Raw genomic sequence first — 17,117 nt, 5'->3', positions numbered from 1 at the left:
GCACTCCATGCTGGCAGCACCCACAGGTTTCCAAAGGAAAGGAGGCCTCAGTCCATGCTGGCAGCACCCACCAGTCACGGATGGAGCAGGGAGTGCCCCGTGCCACCCACCAGCTCGCCCACCCCCTGCCCTGTGGCAGCTGGATGAGCCCGTGCCTGGATTTGCGAGGCGTGTGAGAGCCTCGCCCTCCCCTGCAGCACACGGGGATGTGGGAGCTCCATTCCCACTGATTCCACATTTTCTATTCGCGCCGCTCAGGCCCCTGCCGGCTGTGCAAGTCACAAGGGAGCGTTGATCACATCCCAAACACAACCACTAACACGTCTCAGCTCTCAATCTGCCTCGTTTGCTGACACGGTTTTCTCCTCCTCCTCCTCCCACCAGCTCCTCGCAGCCGGTTCCTTCCTCCCAGCACGTAGGGCTCAAGCTGCTCCGGCTCTCCCGTCCCACGCAGGCACTCACAGCCCGAGGTGCTGCCCCCGCACCTTCCCGTGCCTTCTCCCGAGCCCCAGCCAAGCAGGGAAACTTGGCCAAGGGTCAGAGCCAGCCCTCACCCTGCACAGTGTGGGATGCAGCCAGGTGAGGGCAAAATGAAAAGCGTCTCAGGTGATGGCAATGGGATTTTTTCCTCTCTGATTCTTCCTGGTCACTTGGGCAGTGATAAGGATTATTTGTGAGTTGATGAGCCACATTTTGGGTGAAGGTTTGTAGCCCCACACTGTCTTCTCAGCATCTCAGTGGCCTGAGGGGTGCTGGAAGGATCAGAGATGGTTTGGATCGTCCTCCAAGCAGCCCAAACTGCTGCCAGGGGATTCAAGAGCAGGATGAGGAAACACTTTAAAAGGGCCATCAATGCCAGCAGCACAAGCCCCATCCAGGAGAAAGCACACCACATAATTCTTAATGCTTACTAGGACAGGATTTGATGCCCTGCTCTGTCTCCAAAGCTGTTATGGATCTGTTGTACTCAAGGCATTTGCAGTGCCCAGTCATTTCTCCATCACTGACAGCTCTGCAGGATGGGAAGGTGAATCTGACACTGCACTTAGCCCAAAATTCCCATTGCTGGCCATATGTCATGGCCCTAAAAGACCCAGGAACAGCAGGGGGACACGTGGGGTGTGAGCAGCTGCACCTTGCATGAAGCTGGGGTGCTCCTGCCTGCACCTCTCCGGGCTGGGGCACCGGGAGAGCAGAATGAAGACTGGGAGCAAAAGAAATACCTCAAATAATTATCAGCCTGCTCCAACCAGCCTGGAGCTGCTCCTGGGAGTTCCCCTCACCCTGCAGAGCAGCAGGAGGCTTTGGCTGTGCACAGGCAATTCACTCTGTGCTGCCTTGCTGAGAAGAACCCAAGCATTGAACAAAGCCCCAGCCCAGCGTGGTTTTTCAGCCTGATGAAAATTCAAAACAGCGGCGATCTCTGGCTTGATCCAAAACTTATTTAAGGAAGTGTTTTAAGCACTGAACCAAACAGGAGCTGTTTGCAAATCCTTGATCAAAGCCGCTTGTGCAAAGAGTACTTGGCAACTGCAGAGGCATCTCTGGATGAGGCTGTGCACCCTGGCCCTGGTGGGACTGGACAGGCAGCATCCCGTGGTGGCTCCGTGGGCTCAGCCTGCTCCTCAGGGACCTTGGGGACAACTCATTTCCATCGCGCTGCACTCCAGACAGAGAGCCTGAACCCCTGCCAGCTGCCCTGTTGTGAATTCACCGCAGAGAGGTTTCACTTGTTTGCAGCCAAGAGAGTCCAGGGATGCTAAAAATAGAGCACTCCTTGAAGGTGATCTGAAAAGCTGAAGATGCCTCTTTAAAAAAGCCGGTTTAGAGCTAATGGGGGCTGGGCCAGTGCTCAGGGTGGCCCTGCTGGGAATCAGGAGTTGCTCCACAGAAGGAATCCAGCAGCCTTTGCCTCAGAGGGGGCTGCAGGGATGCTCCTGGGCGAGCAGCAGGTCAGGAAAAGCACGCTGTATAAATGCAGGACCTGGTAATTGCAGGTGGACACGTCCATGGCTGTGCTGGGATTCCTCAGCAGACACTCAGAGAAGCAGTAATGAGGGCAGCTGGAGCATGTTGTGTTTTCTTTCCCTCCCCCTGCCCCATTAAAGCTCTCAGCAACTGCAGCACAAAGTCAAAGCAGTTTCCTTTTGAAATATAAAGTGAGAGCAGCATCTCTGGCTTTTCTTCATGTAGCAGGGCAGGTATCTATCCCAAGGTACATCTTTGATCCTGCCCTTTAAATAAACCATTTTAAGGCTCACAGACCCCTTTTCATCGCCAGCCACCTCGGCTCATGGCACCAAATGCCCGTGTTTATATCCTGCCTCGTGGCTGGAATCAAAGTGTTGCTGTGGGAAACTGCACAGAGTTCATTAAAAAGTTAAAAAAAAAAACCTTGGCTTTCTGTTCCTGAATGAATCCCCACGTGTTCAGGCGTGCTCCCAAGCCCTGAGGTGCAGGAAATATCCAAGGGCTTGGTGCCAGGAATCACCACTCAGTTCCAAGTGCTCATCCCAAAAGGATGATGGGCAAGGTGGGCAGAGGTTGGTCCTGCTCTCACAGCACCTCAGTGATCCCACAGAGACCAGAGCAGCGTGAGGAGCTGCTGCAATAGGAAGAGCTGACCTCAGGGATGCAGTGAGAGGTGGCCTAAAGCACAAATGTGCTGCAAAACCCGGCAGGTTTGGGGCAGGAGCTGCTGCCTGTGGATGCTCATTCTGCAGCCCAGCGATGAGCAGTGGCTCTGGAGGGATCCCAGCTGGTAAAACCTGGGACAAAACCACCACAGAGTCCCCGTTTGGCGTCCCAGTGAGCACCACAGCATCCAGTTTGTCATTTTGGGTAGGACCCACAGATAAGAGAGCATCCCAGAAAAGCCACACCAGCTGCGACTTCTCATATTCTCTGCTCTCCTCGAAATCCCGGGAACTGGAGACAGAGCCGATAAGAGTCTGACACCTAATGGGCACAAGCAGAACTGTGACAAGCACAGGAGGCAGCTGGAAGCGTCCTTGCGGGAATACTGACAGCATTGCCCACAGCAAAGCCCGCGGAGGTGGACAGAAAGGAGGGATTTGTGTAAAGAAAACCCTTAAAAGCCCACACGGCCCGTGTCCAGGATTGTAAACATGAAATATTTATCATTTAACCTAGATAGGAGTGAGTCATACAAAACCCATTAAAAGGTTCCAGGTACAGAATACGAGAGAGGGGATGTAATTTCCTTTGATATTTTAGAGGTCCCTGCCACACGGTAGCAAGAAAAGGTCAGGGTTACAGTTAAAACTCCTGGCACTAAGTTGTGTTTTCCATTTTGTGTTCTTATGCCAGATACACTCGGAATCAACAAGGAAAAGGGACATCTCCCAAAGCAATGAGCTGTGCCCCACAGAGACCTTCAGCTGCACTTTGTATAATGGTCAGTGATGAATGGGAAGCCCACCAGGTTTGACTCAGAAATGTTAAATGCATTCTGCAACCTGCCTCTGTGCTATAATTACACTTTGATTTCCTTCATGGAGTCGGTTGGTTTCTTTCCTTAAAAAATTCTGTCAACCAAAGGTGATTTACAGCAACAATGTCCTCCAAGGCAAGACAAAGCACAGCTTCCAGGACTGGGCTCCACCAAAAGCTGCCCTTGAACCTCCTCCTGCCTCAGGTGCTGCTTCCCTGGGCAGCATCCAGCCCTGCTGAAAGGAAGCTCAGACTATCTCTGTTCCATTCAGAGGGTAAATAGAAATGTTCAATACCCAGCACTGCTTCCTGGCAGCTTTCACAGGCATCTCTCTTCCTTTTTTTTTTTTTTTTTTTTTTCTTTCCTAAATTAGATCTTTCTATTATAACTTCAAGGGCTCATGAGTCTCCTTGGCATTTATTAAATAACAACTAAAGTCTTCAATTTGCCATGTTACTACATGATCCAGTTGTTCTCTATCTAATAAATCATCTGAGATCAGACTGAAGGAGCTGAACAGGGCAGGGAGATGTTGGAGCAGGGCCAGCACTGAGTGTCCTGAAGTTCAGCGCAGCCATGTGAGAAATGGACCTTAACCACTGAGGGTGAGGGAAAATCAGATTGGGTTCCATCCACCTCCTTTCTCTGCTGCTTTTTCCCCAAAAACTCAATGGTCACAGCAGGATTGTGCTGTTGTAAATCAGTTTTGCCCCAAAACCCAAAGAGGTGCTTGGAGAATGAAAAACTGTCCCCAACAGGTGAAAGGTTTTGTGGAATCTGAAGTTATCAATTTCCCTCCTGTCCCAGACATGGATGTGCCCTCAGCCAGCATCAGTTGTGACCCATATTCCCAAAAAACAGCACCACAGCACACGTGGCTGGTGTTTTAACACAGCTTCATGTAGGAATATTAATTGGCCCCGAAGCCACAGGTTACCCAACAACAAAATCTGCCCAGTGAGTCCTTTAACTCCTGCTAATTTGGTTTTAATCTTGTCCTTTCTCTTGCTGGGAAAAAAATAACAAAAGCCATTGCCTGAGCTCCGATTCCAGGCTCTGAGGTATCCAGAGGCACCTGTAATGAGCACCTGTCCCTGCAAACAGGAGCAGCACATCCGGAGGTCAGGGGAGATGTTTCATTTTGGAAATGTGAACGTTCCCCTGCCATTCCAGCCATTCTAATGAGGGCTCCAATTAGTGCTCCTGACTTTGTCATCCGTCCACTGCCCCCATTTCTGCCAAGATCAGGGATCAGGAAGGCAAATCACCCCTAATGGCACCTCTGCTCTTCTTTCAAGTCAAAGTGGCACACAGAGCCACAAATGCCACCTCGGCTGGGGACAGCAGAGCACTCCAGCAGCAGCAGCCTCCCCCCTCCCAAGCAACTGCATGTGCACAAAAACATTTATCAGGCTTCTGGCCGCAGCTTTGACTTTAATTTTATTTTAAAAGTGCATTCACATGTAAATTGACTTGGCCCGGGAGGATACATGAATACAAGAGCCCTTTCTTCCCTCTGCCGCGGCATTAGGGAGGAATATGGTGAGCGAAGCAAAGTTTCCTCACCTCCAGGCTGCAATTCTGCAGTGAAGGAAAAGCAAGTCCATTGTTTCCTGCTGCACACAGATGCTGGCTGTGCTGTTTTCAGCAGTCTCGTTCAAGCGAGCCAGATCAGAACATAAAAGCATGTTACATATCCCAGGGACAAGAACACACAGGCAAATGTCTTATTTGCTCTGTTTTATCTGTTGTAAAAGCAAGAGATAAATTAATACGAGTTTGTAACTGTGTCTGATGGTTTGAAACATGGTCCTGCCCCACATTCCCAGGGTCAGACCTGGTTTGGTAGTAGAGGATTTCTGGGGGTGAGGAAAAAAATTAAAATGTGAAGCTGGTGATGAGGAAAGGGCACAAAAATTCATGGGCTCCCCAAAACAGGAATCTCTGGGATAAAAGCAGGTGGAAATATGTTCCTCACCATATCTTGCCATAGAGTGAGCACAAAGAGAGTGCAACACTCTCAGCCACCCCATTTCCAGCCTGGGATCCTCCTTAGCTGCTGTTCCCCACTTTCCATCACCCATCCTGAGCTTTTGATGACACCCAGCCAAAAGATGCTGATTTCATCTGCAACATCACAGGTGTTCCAGCCCCACGGGGAAACAAAACGCACTGACAAAGTGAAAACAGGCATCGCTTTGGGTTGAGGCACCGGGGTTTTGTTTGCCAGGGACGAGGAATGGAAATGCTTGTGCAGATTTATAGACTGAGAGCTGTGACTCACTCTGTGTGTTTTAGGAATGAGCAGGTTGAAGAGGGTGTCCCGAAAGGAAGCATCTCACAGCTTGGTTCTGCTCTGGAAGCACAGGGATGATAGCACAGGGTTGGCAGTGTATCCTCGGGGAAAACCCGCTTGCCAACAAAACAGGGATGAATTAGAACGCTAAAACTTTGCTGTTTCGCTGTGTGAAACCTCCAACAACCCAACAGCTCCAGGAGCTGCAGCACTGACCGCTTCAGAGGCCTTGGCTCTCTGCACCTCAGTTCTCATTCTGCACCCCAAACTTTGCACCTGGGACAGCCAAGTGTTGCATCCTGCCCATATTTTGAGTTTCCCCCAGCTCTGGCACCCCGAAAGGAGCGGATGGATCATCCCCCGCTCTGCGCATATCTCTGAGACACGACCCGAGCACAATCTCGTTCTTTCCGCCGCTGTTTTGCCGGTCCGCGCCGGGACCGCGGTTTGGAGCCCGGCCCTGGCCGTGGGGCTGCTGCAGGAAGCCGCGGTGCCCCTTCCCCCGGCGGCCCTTCCGTTACGATCGTTACCGGGCTCCCTTCGCCCTGCCTCCCTCCCTCCGCTCCGCGCCGGCTCTCGGGGCCAGCGGCCGCCGCTGCCTTTGTGCCCCGGCCCGGTGCGGTCCCTCCCCGCCTCCCCGCCGGAGCCCTGCGGCGCATGCCTCCCGCTCCCCGGGGGCAGGGAAGGAAGCGCCGCCCGCCCCTGCACCAGCGCGGCGGGCAGCGGCGGAGCGGAGCCCGGCGGAGCCGACGGCCCGGCCCGGCCGCCGCCGACCCCCGTCGCCCCTGTCGGCCTCCTCTCGGCAGGTGAGCGGCGGGCGGGGGGCGCGGCCGGGCCCCGCCGCGCCGGCGGCCGAGGGAGGCCCGGGCCCGGGTCCGGGGCGGCGGAAGGCGGGAAGGGGGAGCCATGGCGGCGCGGGCAGGGCCCGGCCGGCCGCGGGCAGTGGGCGCGGCGCCCCGCGGGGGTCCCGCGGGCGGCGGCTGCGAGCGGCCCCCGAGGGTGGGGGGCCCGTCAGAGCCCGTCCGGGGCGCTCTCCGAGCTGGGGGTACCCCCGTGTCCCTTCATGGAGCCTCTGTGGGTGCCCCCCGGGTTGGTGTCGCTTCATGTCCCCTCACGGAGCCACTATGGGTGCCCCCCTGGCTTAATGTCGCTTCATGTCCCCTCACGGAGCCTCTGTGGGTACACACAGGGGTGCTGTCCCCTCACAAATCCGCTGTAGGTACCCCCTGAGTTAGTGTCCCCCCATGCAGCCCCTGTGGGTGTCCCCTCATTTTGCCTCACAGAGTTATACAGGGTACCCCCCTCTTTCTGTGTGTGTGTGTCCCCTCTTTTGCCCTCAGATCCTGTCTGGGTGGTTGTCCCCTCATGTCCCCGCGCACCCTCAGAGTGTGTCTCCTCACACCCTCTGTGAATATCCCCTGGGAGGAATGCTGGGACACAAAAATTCACCCCAATCCCGTCTAATTCATGCACGACCCCCAGTCCAAGTGTGGGGTAGTGAAGGCACCTGTCCCTTCCCTGAAAACTGTGGAAATAGGTTAATAGGAAAAACGTTGGGGTTTTATTTTTTAATGAAGCTGGGAGCTAAAATGTGTTAATTATGTTGCTTCAAGGTAATGAGGTATCCTAATTTCTGTCTTTTTGATCCTTAGCTGCTTATTACAAGGAAAAATGTTTTTAATTTATATTTGCCCAAGCGAAGAGTGATGAAGAATTGTCTTCCCTGGTTGTCTGTTACCTTACTCTCAGTAAATAAATACAAGTTTTAAAGAGTTTAGAGTCATTAATCCTTTAAAATATTTAATACCGCTGATTAATTTGAAACCAGAACTAGAGAATAATTGACAAGTGCAAGGTCGGGGAGGTTTCAGAGGGGAAAATGTGTCTCTGTACACTTGGCAGAGTCCAGTGCCACTGCAGTTGGGACTCGCTGTGTTTGTGTGGAGCCACCCAACTGCAGTAGTTTTTGGGAATTATTGTCATCACCAAATGATGCTGCAGGTGAAGCCTTCAACCCTCATGGGACCATGTGGAGGTGGTGAACTCTGTGGGGTGTTAACTGGAATTTTGTGGGTGGCTTTTTCCATTCTTCCACAAACCAAAGCTTCGTTCTGTCTGCAGTTTCGACTGGAACACAAAGAATAGCTCCTAATCTTCATCCTGCTTTTGTGCACTCCCCAAGATCTGTGTTTGCCAAGAGCTTTTATCCTGCAGCGAGGCCGGATGACTGATGTCTCGGGGTTATTGCTGTAGAGTGTGTTTCAGGAAGAAATAAGTTCCCTTTCCTTCTCTCTCAGCTGCCCCAAGTCCCTCAGCTGTTTGTGTTTAATGCCAAGTCAGATCCAGTAAAAGCTGTTTTGGAATATTGTGTGATCCTCTGCTCTCTGGGGAGGAGTTGGTTTGTGTCCCACCATCCTGGATGATGGTCCAGGTTTCTCCACATCCACCCATCCTGCACCATGTGGACACAGCCAGTGCTGCTTTCGTATGAAAACTGGAAAGCTGAGCTGCATGATCCTGAAAAAGGGCAGTTATGCCAAAGGAAACAACGAGCAGAGTATTTTGCTGAGTTCTCCACTCCCACTATGAAAGAATTCCTTAAAATTGTTCTTTCTCTCCTGCCACAAAGTTTTCTGCAAAAGTATTCAGTGCAAAGGGGATTGCACAGTGCACTGAATACCATCACAGTGGTTCTTGGTGGTGTATCATTATTTGGGAGCACATTATTTGGAAGCACAGGAAGAGTTTCAGAAGTGAATTACCTGAATTTGGTTATGATTTTGCCAGAAAATACTTCAAACCTCAAATGATGAGCTCTGCCTTATCCCCAGTGGCAGTAGTGACTGATTTACCTGTCCAAGTGATGTTGAGGAGTAATTCCTGTGATTATCTGGCACAGTAGTTCTGAGTGTTAATAATTTACAGTTTATGTTACCAGGATTATTACATGGAATTTCTGGAAGGCACACGCTTAATAAATAATTTCCTTTTTTAATTTGTTTTAGGATGGAGGAGAGACCGGTCTGAAAATCTGTTCCACGGTGGACTTTGCTGTGGTCTGCTAGAATGTTCCTTATGGATGCTCCTCCTCTGGTAGCTCTTCAGACAAAATGGGAGTCCTTTGGGCCAGCAAGGAATTGTAGATACCCCGTGTGCTTCCCTGAGTCCGACAGCAACGTCACCAGAACCTCGGTGAGCGCCAAAGTTCAGATGATCATAAACAACCTGCAAAGCCAAGAGCCTGCCCTGGGTATGAACAATGAGTGTGGCTGTGTTGTGCAGAAGAAACAGAAGGGAGAAAAAGGCTCCAGTGCCAGAGTCACACCCAGCACCACCACGCTGCTGCAGAAGCATCCTCAGTACACCCAGTGTGGGTGCCCCGAGGATTCTGATGGCAGCGAAGTGGAAGGGAACGTAGAGTTTGAGACTCTGCTGCTCGATTCTGACAGCGACGATTCTGTGGACCGAGGTATAGAGGAAGCCATCCAGGAGTACTTGAAAACAAAAAGCAAAAGTGCCCAGTCGTTGCCAAGGAATGCAGAGCGTTCTGGGAATGTGGGCAGAGACAAAAGGTTTAAGAGGGAGTTCTCCCAGAACAAAGTGGCTAGTAACCTCCTCCCTGTGAAATTTAATGCCGAGATGCTCTCTGAAGAGTACCTGTCTGACCACCTGGGAATTGGGAAAAGAATCCAGCCTGCTTCCCCTCAGAGCATCAGCAGCGATGACTCCTTTGAACAGAGCATACAAGCTGAAATTGTGCAGTTCTTGAATGAGAAGAAGCAGCAAGAAATTAGTAAATGTGTTACCGAGGAGGATAAAAAAGATTCCCGTGTGAGATCCGTCCTGAAATGCAACAAAGAAGCAACAAACAGAACAAACTGTGGTGCTATAAAGCAAGGTTGTAATGCACTGCTCCTGAGACACCATCCCAAGCTGCAGAAATCCAGTGCCCAGTCCAAGTGTTTGCAGTCCAAAATCCAAGCAGAGCCCAGTGATTTCAGCCAGGTGAACCAAGCTTATCTAGAAATGGGCACTGCCAGCCAGCCCTGGCTCGTGGAGCAGGATGAGGGAAGTGCAGCTCATTACTGGGAGCCAAGGGAAGCACTCATCCAGGAGAGCATGCACACATCTGACTCGAGCAGTGATGATGGCATTGAAGAAGCCATCCAGCTTTACCAGCTGGAGAAAATCAGGAAAGAGGCAGGTCATGCAGCAAACTGTGTCCCTTTGCAGAGGGAACCATTTGATCCAAAGGGTATGGCAGACATTTCTGCCAGCCTGACAATTAGCTCCACAAAAAGTGCCTCACCAGAAATCCATAAAAACCCTACAAGCAACAAGAGAAAAGAAGTTAATTCCAAGTCAACGGGATTAGAAAGCACCAGCAATGACTTTAATAAGCTGTTTAAACCACTGAAAAAAGCCAGACATTTTGCACTTCCAGAAAACAAGATTACTGCTTGCGAGCTCACATTGCAGGCCTCTTGCAGAGCAGACACATCTGCAGAGCTCATGTGTGCAGAAGCTATCCTGGATATTTCCAAAACAATCATGCCATCCCAAATGGGAAGTGACAACAAATCCCTCACTGCAGACTCCTTCTTTTCTCCCCAGCTTCTCTCGTCCTCCCGTTGTGAAAGTGACAGCAGCCTTGTGGACAGTGATGACAGCATAGAGCAAGAAATCAGGGCTTTTTTGGCTCTGAAAGCACAGTCAGAGAACCTTGGAACAAAACCTCCCAGCCTGTCACACTCCATGCAGATGCCTTTGCCTTCTGATCCAAACAGCCTCACCGGGGCCCTTGAGCCTGCTCTGCCCAAAACACTCAAATTATCCCTGAGTCGGAAAAGGAGACTTAAAAGGGAAGGCAGAACAGCAAAACAAGGGGGGTCAAAACTACCTGAGCAGCTGGAGACAGGACTTTTCCAGCCAGGTCACCATTCCAAATTCCCAGTGCTCCAGGAGGAGCCAGCCCTGAGCAGCCCCACAGAACTCCGGGATGCTCAGAGCAATAAAGAGCCGAGGCAGCAGCAGCAGCTGATGTCTCCCAAATTGTCTGGCTCTGATGGCAGCAGATGTGTGCCCTTGGACTCTGTAAGCCCTTTTCTGCAGGTTCAGAGTAGCACAAAAAAACCTGTAAAAAACCCCATCCAGACCCCAGAGAGAGAGGGGTCGGGTGATGAGAGCAGCTCTCTGGACAGTGATGAGGACCTGGATAGTGCCATCAAGGACCTGTTACAGTCCAAAAGGAAGTTAAAGAAGAAATCCAAGGACCAGAAAGCTCAGTGCAAGAAGAAAGTCAGATTCAGTGAGACAGAAACTCAGCTGCTGGATGAGTTCAGTGGCCTCCAACAAAATGATTGGAAATGTAAAAATCCCTCACTGCTAAAAAGCTGCCTCTCAAAACCTAGGAAAGCTGTGAGGGAGAATGCAGTCAGGAACCCTCCAGACAACATCAAACTTCCCAATGACAAGCCAGAAACCATGAAAAACCTGGAGTCTAACTTACAGCTTAAAAAAGGCAATAAACCTAAACCAGTTTCAAACCAGCGAGGGGCTAAAAATAGGAAATATGCTTTCCCAGCTGTGTCAGATGCCAGTGACAGCAGCTCAGTGGACAGTGATGACAGCATTGAGCAGGAAATCAGGAGGTTTTTGGCAGAAAAGGCTAAAGACTCTGCAAGCAATTCAGAGATGCAAAAAGGTGATGCAAGTCTGGACCTACTTAGAGCGACCAAACAAACTGGTAATAAAGGAAAAGCAAAGCAGCAGCCGGTGGAAAACGAGATTGACCTGGTGCTGGGTCAGAGTAGAAAGACTGAGGCAGCTCAGCAAACTGAGGAGGTGAAGAACTCTCAGAGAACAGAAGGGAAAAGTGCAATGTTAGCTGGCAGTGGAAAATGTGCTTCCTCTGCAGAGAATGTTCCTACTACTGGTCAATCAAAAGCTAAGCAAGGACTGGGGGGGGTCAGAGGTGCTGCTGCTGAGGAGTTACCTGGGAGTGCTACAGGTAAAAGGAATGTCCATAACACAGAGCCCCCAAAACCCAGCAGAAATGAAGGGTGCAAAGTGAGAAAAGTCATGAATGCAAAGCCCAGATCTAAGAGGAAGAACAGCTTCCAACTAAAAATCTCAAGTAAATTTATTGCAGGTCTGAAATACGCCCGGGACAGGAAGAAATCGATGCTTTTGAACAAAAAACAGAAAGCAGAGTGTGTGCTCAGCCAGAGCAGTGCCTTGGGAATGGAGACAGCTTCCCAGGACACAGATGTACTTAACCCCTTGCCAAAAGGGGAAATTACACCAGCAATAAAAGAACCCAGTTCTTCTCAGAAACTCATTGTGGGAGGGGCGAGTCCCCATGTAGCAGAAAGCTGTGCAGGAGCTGGGTGTGTCCAGGAGGCAGCTGAGGGTTGCAGGAAGGCTGATGCTCCAGGGGATCAGTCCCAGTGCAGCCTTCCCTCGCAGGAACGGAGTGTGGCAGCAGGAAAAGCTGATAAGGTTGGCAGAGGAACCTCCAGAGCTGAGAACACACAGATGTGCATCAAGGAAGGAGATATCCACCAAGGCAGCTGGGCTGACCCCACTGCAGATCCCCCACACCCTGAGTGCAGTGTGGGAAAAGCAGATAAAGCCAGCAGAGAGCCAGCTCAGCACAGTGCTCAGGTGGACAGTAAGGGAGGGAATAACCAGCTGGACAAGAGGCCAGATCCAAGTTTAGCTTGCCCAAGGCATGAATTCCATGTGACAGCAGCAGCAGTGCATGATAGTGGAGGAGCACGTGCAGATAACAGTGTGCAGATGTGCATTAAGGAAGAAAAAGTTGACAGGCAGGGAGAAATTCAGGTATCCAGCTCCAAAATGGAAGGAAAAATACCTGTCCTGCAGAACAGGGAAGCTGCTAGTGAAGTACACCAAGGGCAGGAATTTTTAACCAAAACCTGTGCAAAATTTACTGACCTACCTGCAGGGGACTACCCAGGTTCCCTCTTGGGAAAAAAGGTTTCAAATATGTAAGTACTTTTTTTTTTTTTACACTAGCAGTCTTTTTATAAAATAACTGTGATTGTAATTACCTTGATAAAGCTTGAGAGAGGAAAGGAGAGGCAGTGGGAGATGCTGATACCTGTATATCATACACACACTAATGTGAAAATAATTCTATTTAACAGGGATATCACGGATAGGCATTCGTAGCTTTTGTAGAATTTTGTAAATTATTTAAAGTGCTCTAAGGAAATATTTTTTATAATGATTTTTAGGGCTTGCATTCCTACAGGATGCTGTAGTTACTGTAGATAAGATATTGGCTAATCACACTTTAAATTATGAGGCCTCTAATTGCCTCTCAAAGGGAAACCTGTTTGCGCACAGAATTTATTTGGGAGCCTGTTCAGAGATCCTAGGGAAGCACAGCCTTGGATAGCAATGCAGATGTGACACTGGCCACATCCCAGCTGCCTCGGGACAATCCTGTGGCCTGGGGTTTGCTGGAGCTCAGTTTTCCCACCCTGAGGACTGAGGGATGAGGTCCCTGAGCAGAACTGTGGGTGTGGAGATCCAGCCTGGAAGATAAAAATGCAAATTCAGGTAAATCAAGTGGATGGCTCTGTCTGCACCTCCTGTGCAAAGAGATCTCAGCAGCTGCTCAAAGTGCTTTTACACACCCAGAACCTCCTGCTAGCAATGATTCCAAGCACAATTGCAGTCCAAGACAAGTGAAGGAGTGTGTCTGTTCAGACAACATGATCTCCCTGGATTTCCCTGGATTTCTGTACTGTTGGGCCTGCAGGGCTCAAACAATTCCTGTTATTCTCTACTCTCTCCTTTTGATGCCCTGCAGTTACCCAGAGATGGCTTTTGGTTTCCTGAATGAACTTTCTGGAACTGAGTGCCCTTAACTTTCCTTTTTCAGAAGTGGTTTTTAAAATGTTACATTTCTGTGAACTTTTCACTGACAATTTTGGTGCAATAAAGCAAAGCTGGGTTTGCTGTAGGAAGTCACAACACAAACGGATTTTTTCAGCCACGGATATTTTCAGCACTGTTCTTTCTTCAGGCTCTTTCTCTGCCTCCGTTTCCAGCAGCCAGAATAAAGCAATTTTTCACTACTATCTTTTTATTTGTACTGACTTTCAACGGGATTGAAGTAGCACATTCACATCACACACACAAAAAAGTGCCCCCACACTGGTTTCACTGCAAATTCAAAAGGTGTAAATTGGAGCTGTTGGCTCTTTTCATTTTCATTTTTGTGTTGTGAAGTCCTTGGAGGAGTTTGTTCTCACATCTTGTCCCTGTGAATTGATCTGATATTCTCTTTGTCTGCTCTTCTGCAGAACTTCTCAGCCAAACCACCACTTAGCATCACTTTGTTTCTCAGTCACTTGAGGAGTCTTCCTCCAGGCTGGCCTTAAACTTGCAAAACGGAGCAAAAGCAGCCAGGACTGGATCCAGAGTCCCGTGGTGTCCCTGGTGTGATGCAGAATGTGGGCAAAATACGGTGTAGCATAGAGTAGTGACTGTGGCATGTAAAATAAACATCTTGGTGTGTTCATGCTGTCGTGCAGCTGCGTTTGAAACATGTTCCTAGTGCTCACTTGGCATTTCTGACTGTCCAGCCACCTTTCTGTAGCCCTGGGGTTGGTTTGTCAGGTTGTTTAAAGGTCAGTGTGTTAACTCATCTCCATTTTGTGGTAGGATACCTTGGAAAAGTGGTTTTTCCTTAGCTCAGTGCCTGCACTCCCTCTTCACAGGTTTATCTTTTGCTCTGCCTTGATTCCGTTGCAGGATTTGAGCCTTTTGTTTGGAATAGGTCAATAGGCTGGTATTTTAAACTAGAAGTTTTCCAAGTACCTTGCTTTAAAAGGATTAAACTGTATACTTAATTTTCCTAGAGATGTTGGAAGCACTCTGTACTGTTTGTATAAAAAGCTGAATGTTTCTTCTCAAAAATTTTCAGTAAATCCACATTAAGACTTCAAAGGTGTCTCGTGCCCCTGTTGCTGTGTCTGTGTCCTCAGTACCACTCGTGACCTGATCCACTCCCAGTTAAAATGCAATTCCAGTTACCTTGTGCTTTAAATAAAACCTGATTTCAAACAGCACTTTTTTTTTTTTTATTTTAATTGTTGAACTTGATTTGTATATAGGAACTGGTGTACATTGCTGAGTTTCTAATGTTTAATAAATGGGGTTCTGCCCATGGACCGTGCATCTGGAGTGTTCCTATGGTTTGTGTCATCATCTTGAGTGAGTAATAATTTCTGTGTTCCCTCTTCTTCCCTCCTCACTGAGGATGTCATGAATTCTTTGTGACAAAAATGAAGGAGGAGAATTTATAAAATACAAAGGGGTGGCTTTTGGGAGGTGAGAATGGTGCTTGTGGTAGCAGGACACCAAGAGATTTTTTTCCTGGTGTTTGGTCAAGAAGTGGAATCTTTGCTTGTGTAATTGGGTGTGTGTCAAGGAGCATCTCTGGAATTGAACAGCCAGGCTGCAGTGGCAGTGTCCTCAGCCTGGCCCAGTTCTCATCACTTGTTCAGGAAAGAGAAGTCTGGTGGTTTGCAGCAATAGGAAATCCCTCTTACACATCACTAAAGGCTGAGCAATCAAGATTCTCTTGAGTGGCAATAAATCCCACACGTGGTACCAAGGTTGCAGCGTGAGTCTCTCAAGGCTGAATCTTCATACCAGCAGTTCCAAAAGCAGATTTGATTTCCTGTTTTGATTTCCTGCTCACGGTGCCCATGAGAGCCCCAGGGAGGGCACAGAGTGGGCACAGCCTGCACAGCCCTGCTACTCCAGTGCCAGCTCTGGGGAGTGTCCAGAAATCTCCTTTTCCCATTTCTCCCACCCTCCTGAGACACCAATTAATTATAATTACTGCAGTAGATACATGGAGCCATAAACCCAGCTCTTCCAAAGCTTATTAAGTTACCTTTTTTTTAATGAGTGCTGGTTCATATTTTTAAAAAATGCACAATGCTCATTTTTCTTTCCAGTCAGAGCCCAAAACTAGTTAATTTAGATATTAATGCTTAAACCACTTGGTGTTTTTGATTATGGCTCTGGTGAGTTACAGATCCTGGCTGCAGTACCACAGCTGGCAGGTAAATCTGAAAAGAGATTTATTGCTTCATTTTTTACCCCAGTGACTGGTTTTGGGTGCTTTGGGAACAATCTTTAAGGATCCTCAAGGGACAGCAAGGACTCCCTTCATTTTTTTATTCCCAGTTCTTTGCTGCTGCTTTAGGAACACGTGTTTTGACATGTAACTGCTCTTTATAAAAGGCAGGAACATCCCTGCCCCCATTTCTTTTATTAATGTAGAAGCTTTTCAATTTTTCATCCCTTCAGTTGGTGATAGTTCAGCCTCACTTAATTTTATCTGCAAATGTGAAAATCTTCCTTTCAAAAGACAGAGTAGAAAGAGATTTTTCAGGTAGATCCTGTGTGGTAAAATGAGTCATTTTTAGGAGGGTATTTTGAATTTGTACAGGTATTTCTTTTTTTAAAAGTGCATTTGGTCTAACCTCTGAACACTCAGATATACTGCACACCAAACTCTTCAAAGGAACTGTTTTCAAGAATAAAATTAAATTAAAATTGATGCAAGAAAGAAGAGGTGGGTGTTTTCAGATGGAGTGGGAAAATATGTGACAGAATCCACTCTGTTAATATTTTTATGAGGCAGCCTTATCCCTAAATTATGCCACCTGCAGAAAAATCTGTGGATAAAAATACACGTAACATTGTCACAACTATTTCTATTGATGCAGCACTTTGTTATTTTCTCATTTCAGGAGAAGAAAGCGAAGTTCTAAAGAAGCTCCAGGTATTGCCTAGAGTCTGATACGAGGATCACAGCAAATGGAAGAGGGTTCCTTATTTATTTTCAGATGTTAAATCTTTGCAATGTTAACTTTTCAGGCCCATTTCTGCTCAGTTTATTTACCTGTTCCAATTTATTATTTTTGGTGCGTTTGCAGCTGGAGGATCTACCCAGCTCTTACCACATGTCACAAACAGGGAATGGTTCTGACATGTGAAGAGTATCAATTGCAGTAGTTTGGACATAATGTTCCACTCATTATTTATATTTTTAGCAAACAGTTTGAATAATATTATGCTCATTTTTAATGTTTTGTTACACCTGTAAGGTAGGACTGGTTTTCATCCATAAACAGGCAGAGTAGTTTCTTTTAAAAACTCATTTTTAAGCCAAAAATGTTCAGGTGCTCTTTCAGTGCACTCACTGTCCAACTGATGCAGTTTCTTTGCCTGTACCCACAATTGTTCCAATAAAACTTTAAAAAAATCTTCTTTTTGATTACTTGTCATTATTTGAATAATTTCTTAAAACTT

The 17,117-nt window shown here is 48.3% G+C and overlaps 1 protein-coding gene across 2 annotated transcripts; it reads left to right on the top strand.

The window, feature by feature from the left end:
- The first annotated feature begins 6,469 nt into the window (after positions 1–6,469).
- Positions 6,470–17,081, top strand: PPP1R26 (protein phosphatase 1 regulatory subunit 26). 2 transcript variants are annotated; one of them, XM_054284242.1, is made up of 3 exons: positions 6,470–6,556; positions 8,756–12,763; positions 16,556–17,081. In XM_054284242.1, the coding sequence occupies exons 2-3, from the start codon at positions 8,817–8,819 to the stop codon at positions 16,596–16,598; spliced, it is 3,990 nt and encodes a 1,329-aa protein (XP_054140217.1). In that variant the 5' UTR covers positions 6,470–6,556; positions 8,756–8,816; the 3' UTR covers positions 16,599–17,081. The 2 variants fall into 2 exon arrangements, with proteins under 2 accessions (XP_054140217.1, XP_054140216.1); XM_054284241.1 differs by lacking the exon at positions 16,556–17,081 and adding an exon at positions 14,090–15,453.
- Positions 17,082–17,117: the final 36 nt, after the last annotated feature.

Source organism: Melozone crissalis, unplaced genomic scaffold, assembly GCF_028551555.1.
Source record: "Melozone crissalis strain CALT ecotype California unplaced genomic scaffold, PUWL_Pcris_2 ptg000041l_1, whole genome shotgun sequence".
Taxonomy (NCBI): Eukaryota; Metazoa; Chordata; class Aves; order Passeriformes; family Passerellidae; genus Melozone; species Melozone crissalis.
Note: the sequence above shows the minus strand (reverse complement) of the source record. Positions and strands in the feature narration are given on the sequence as shown.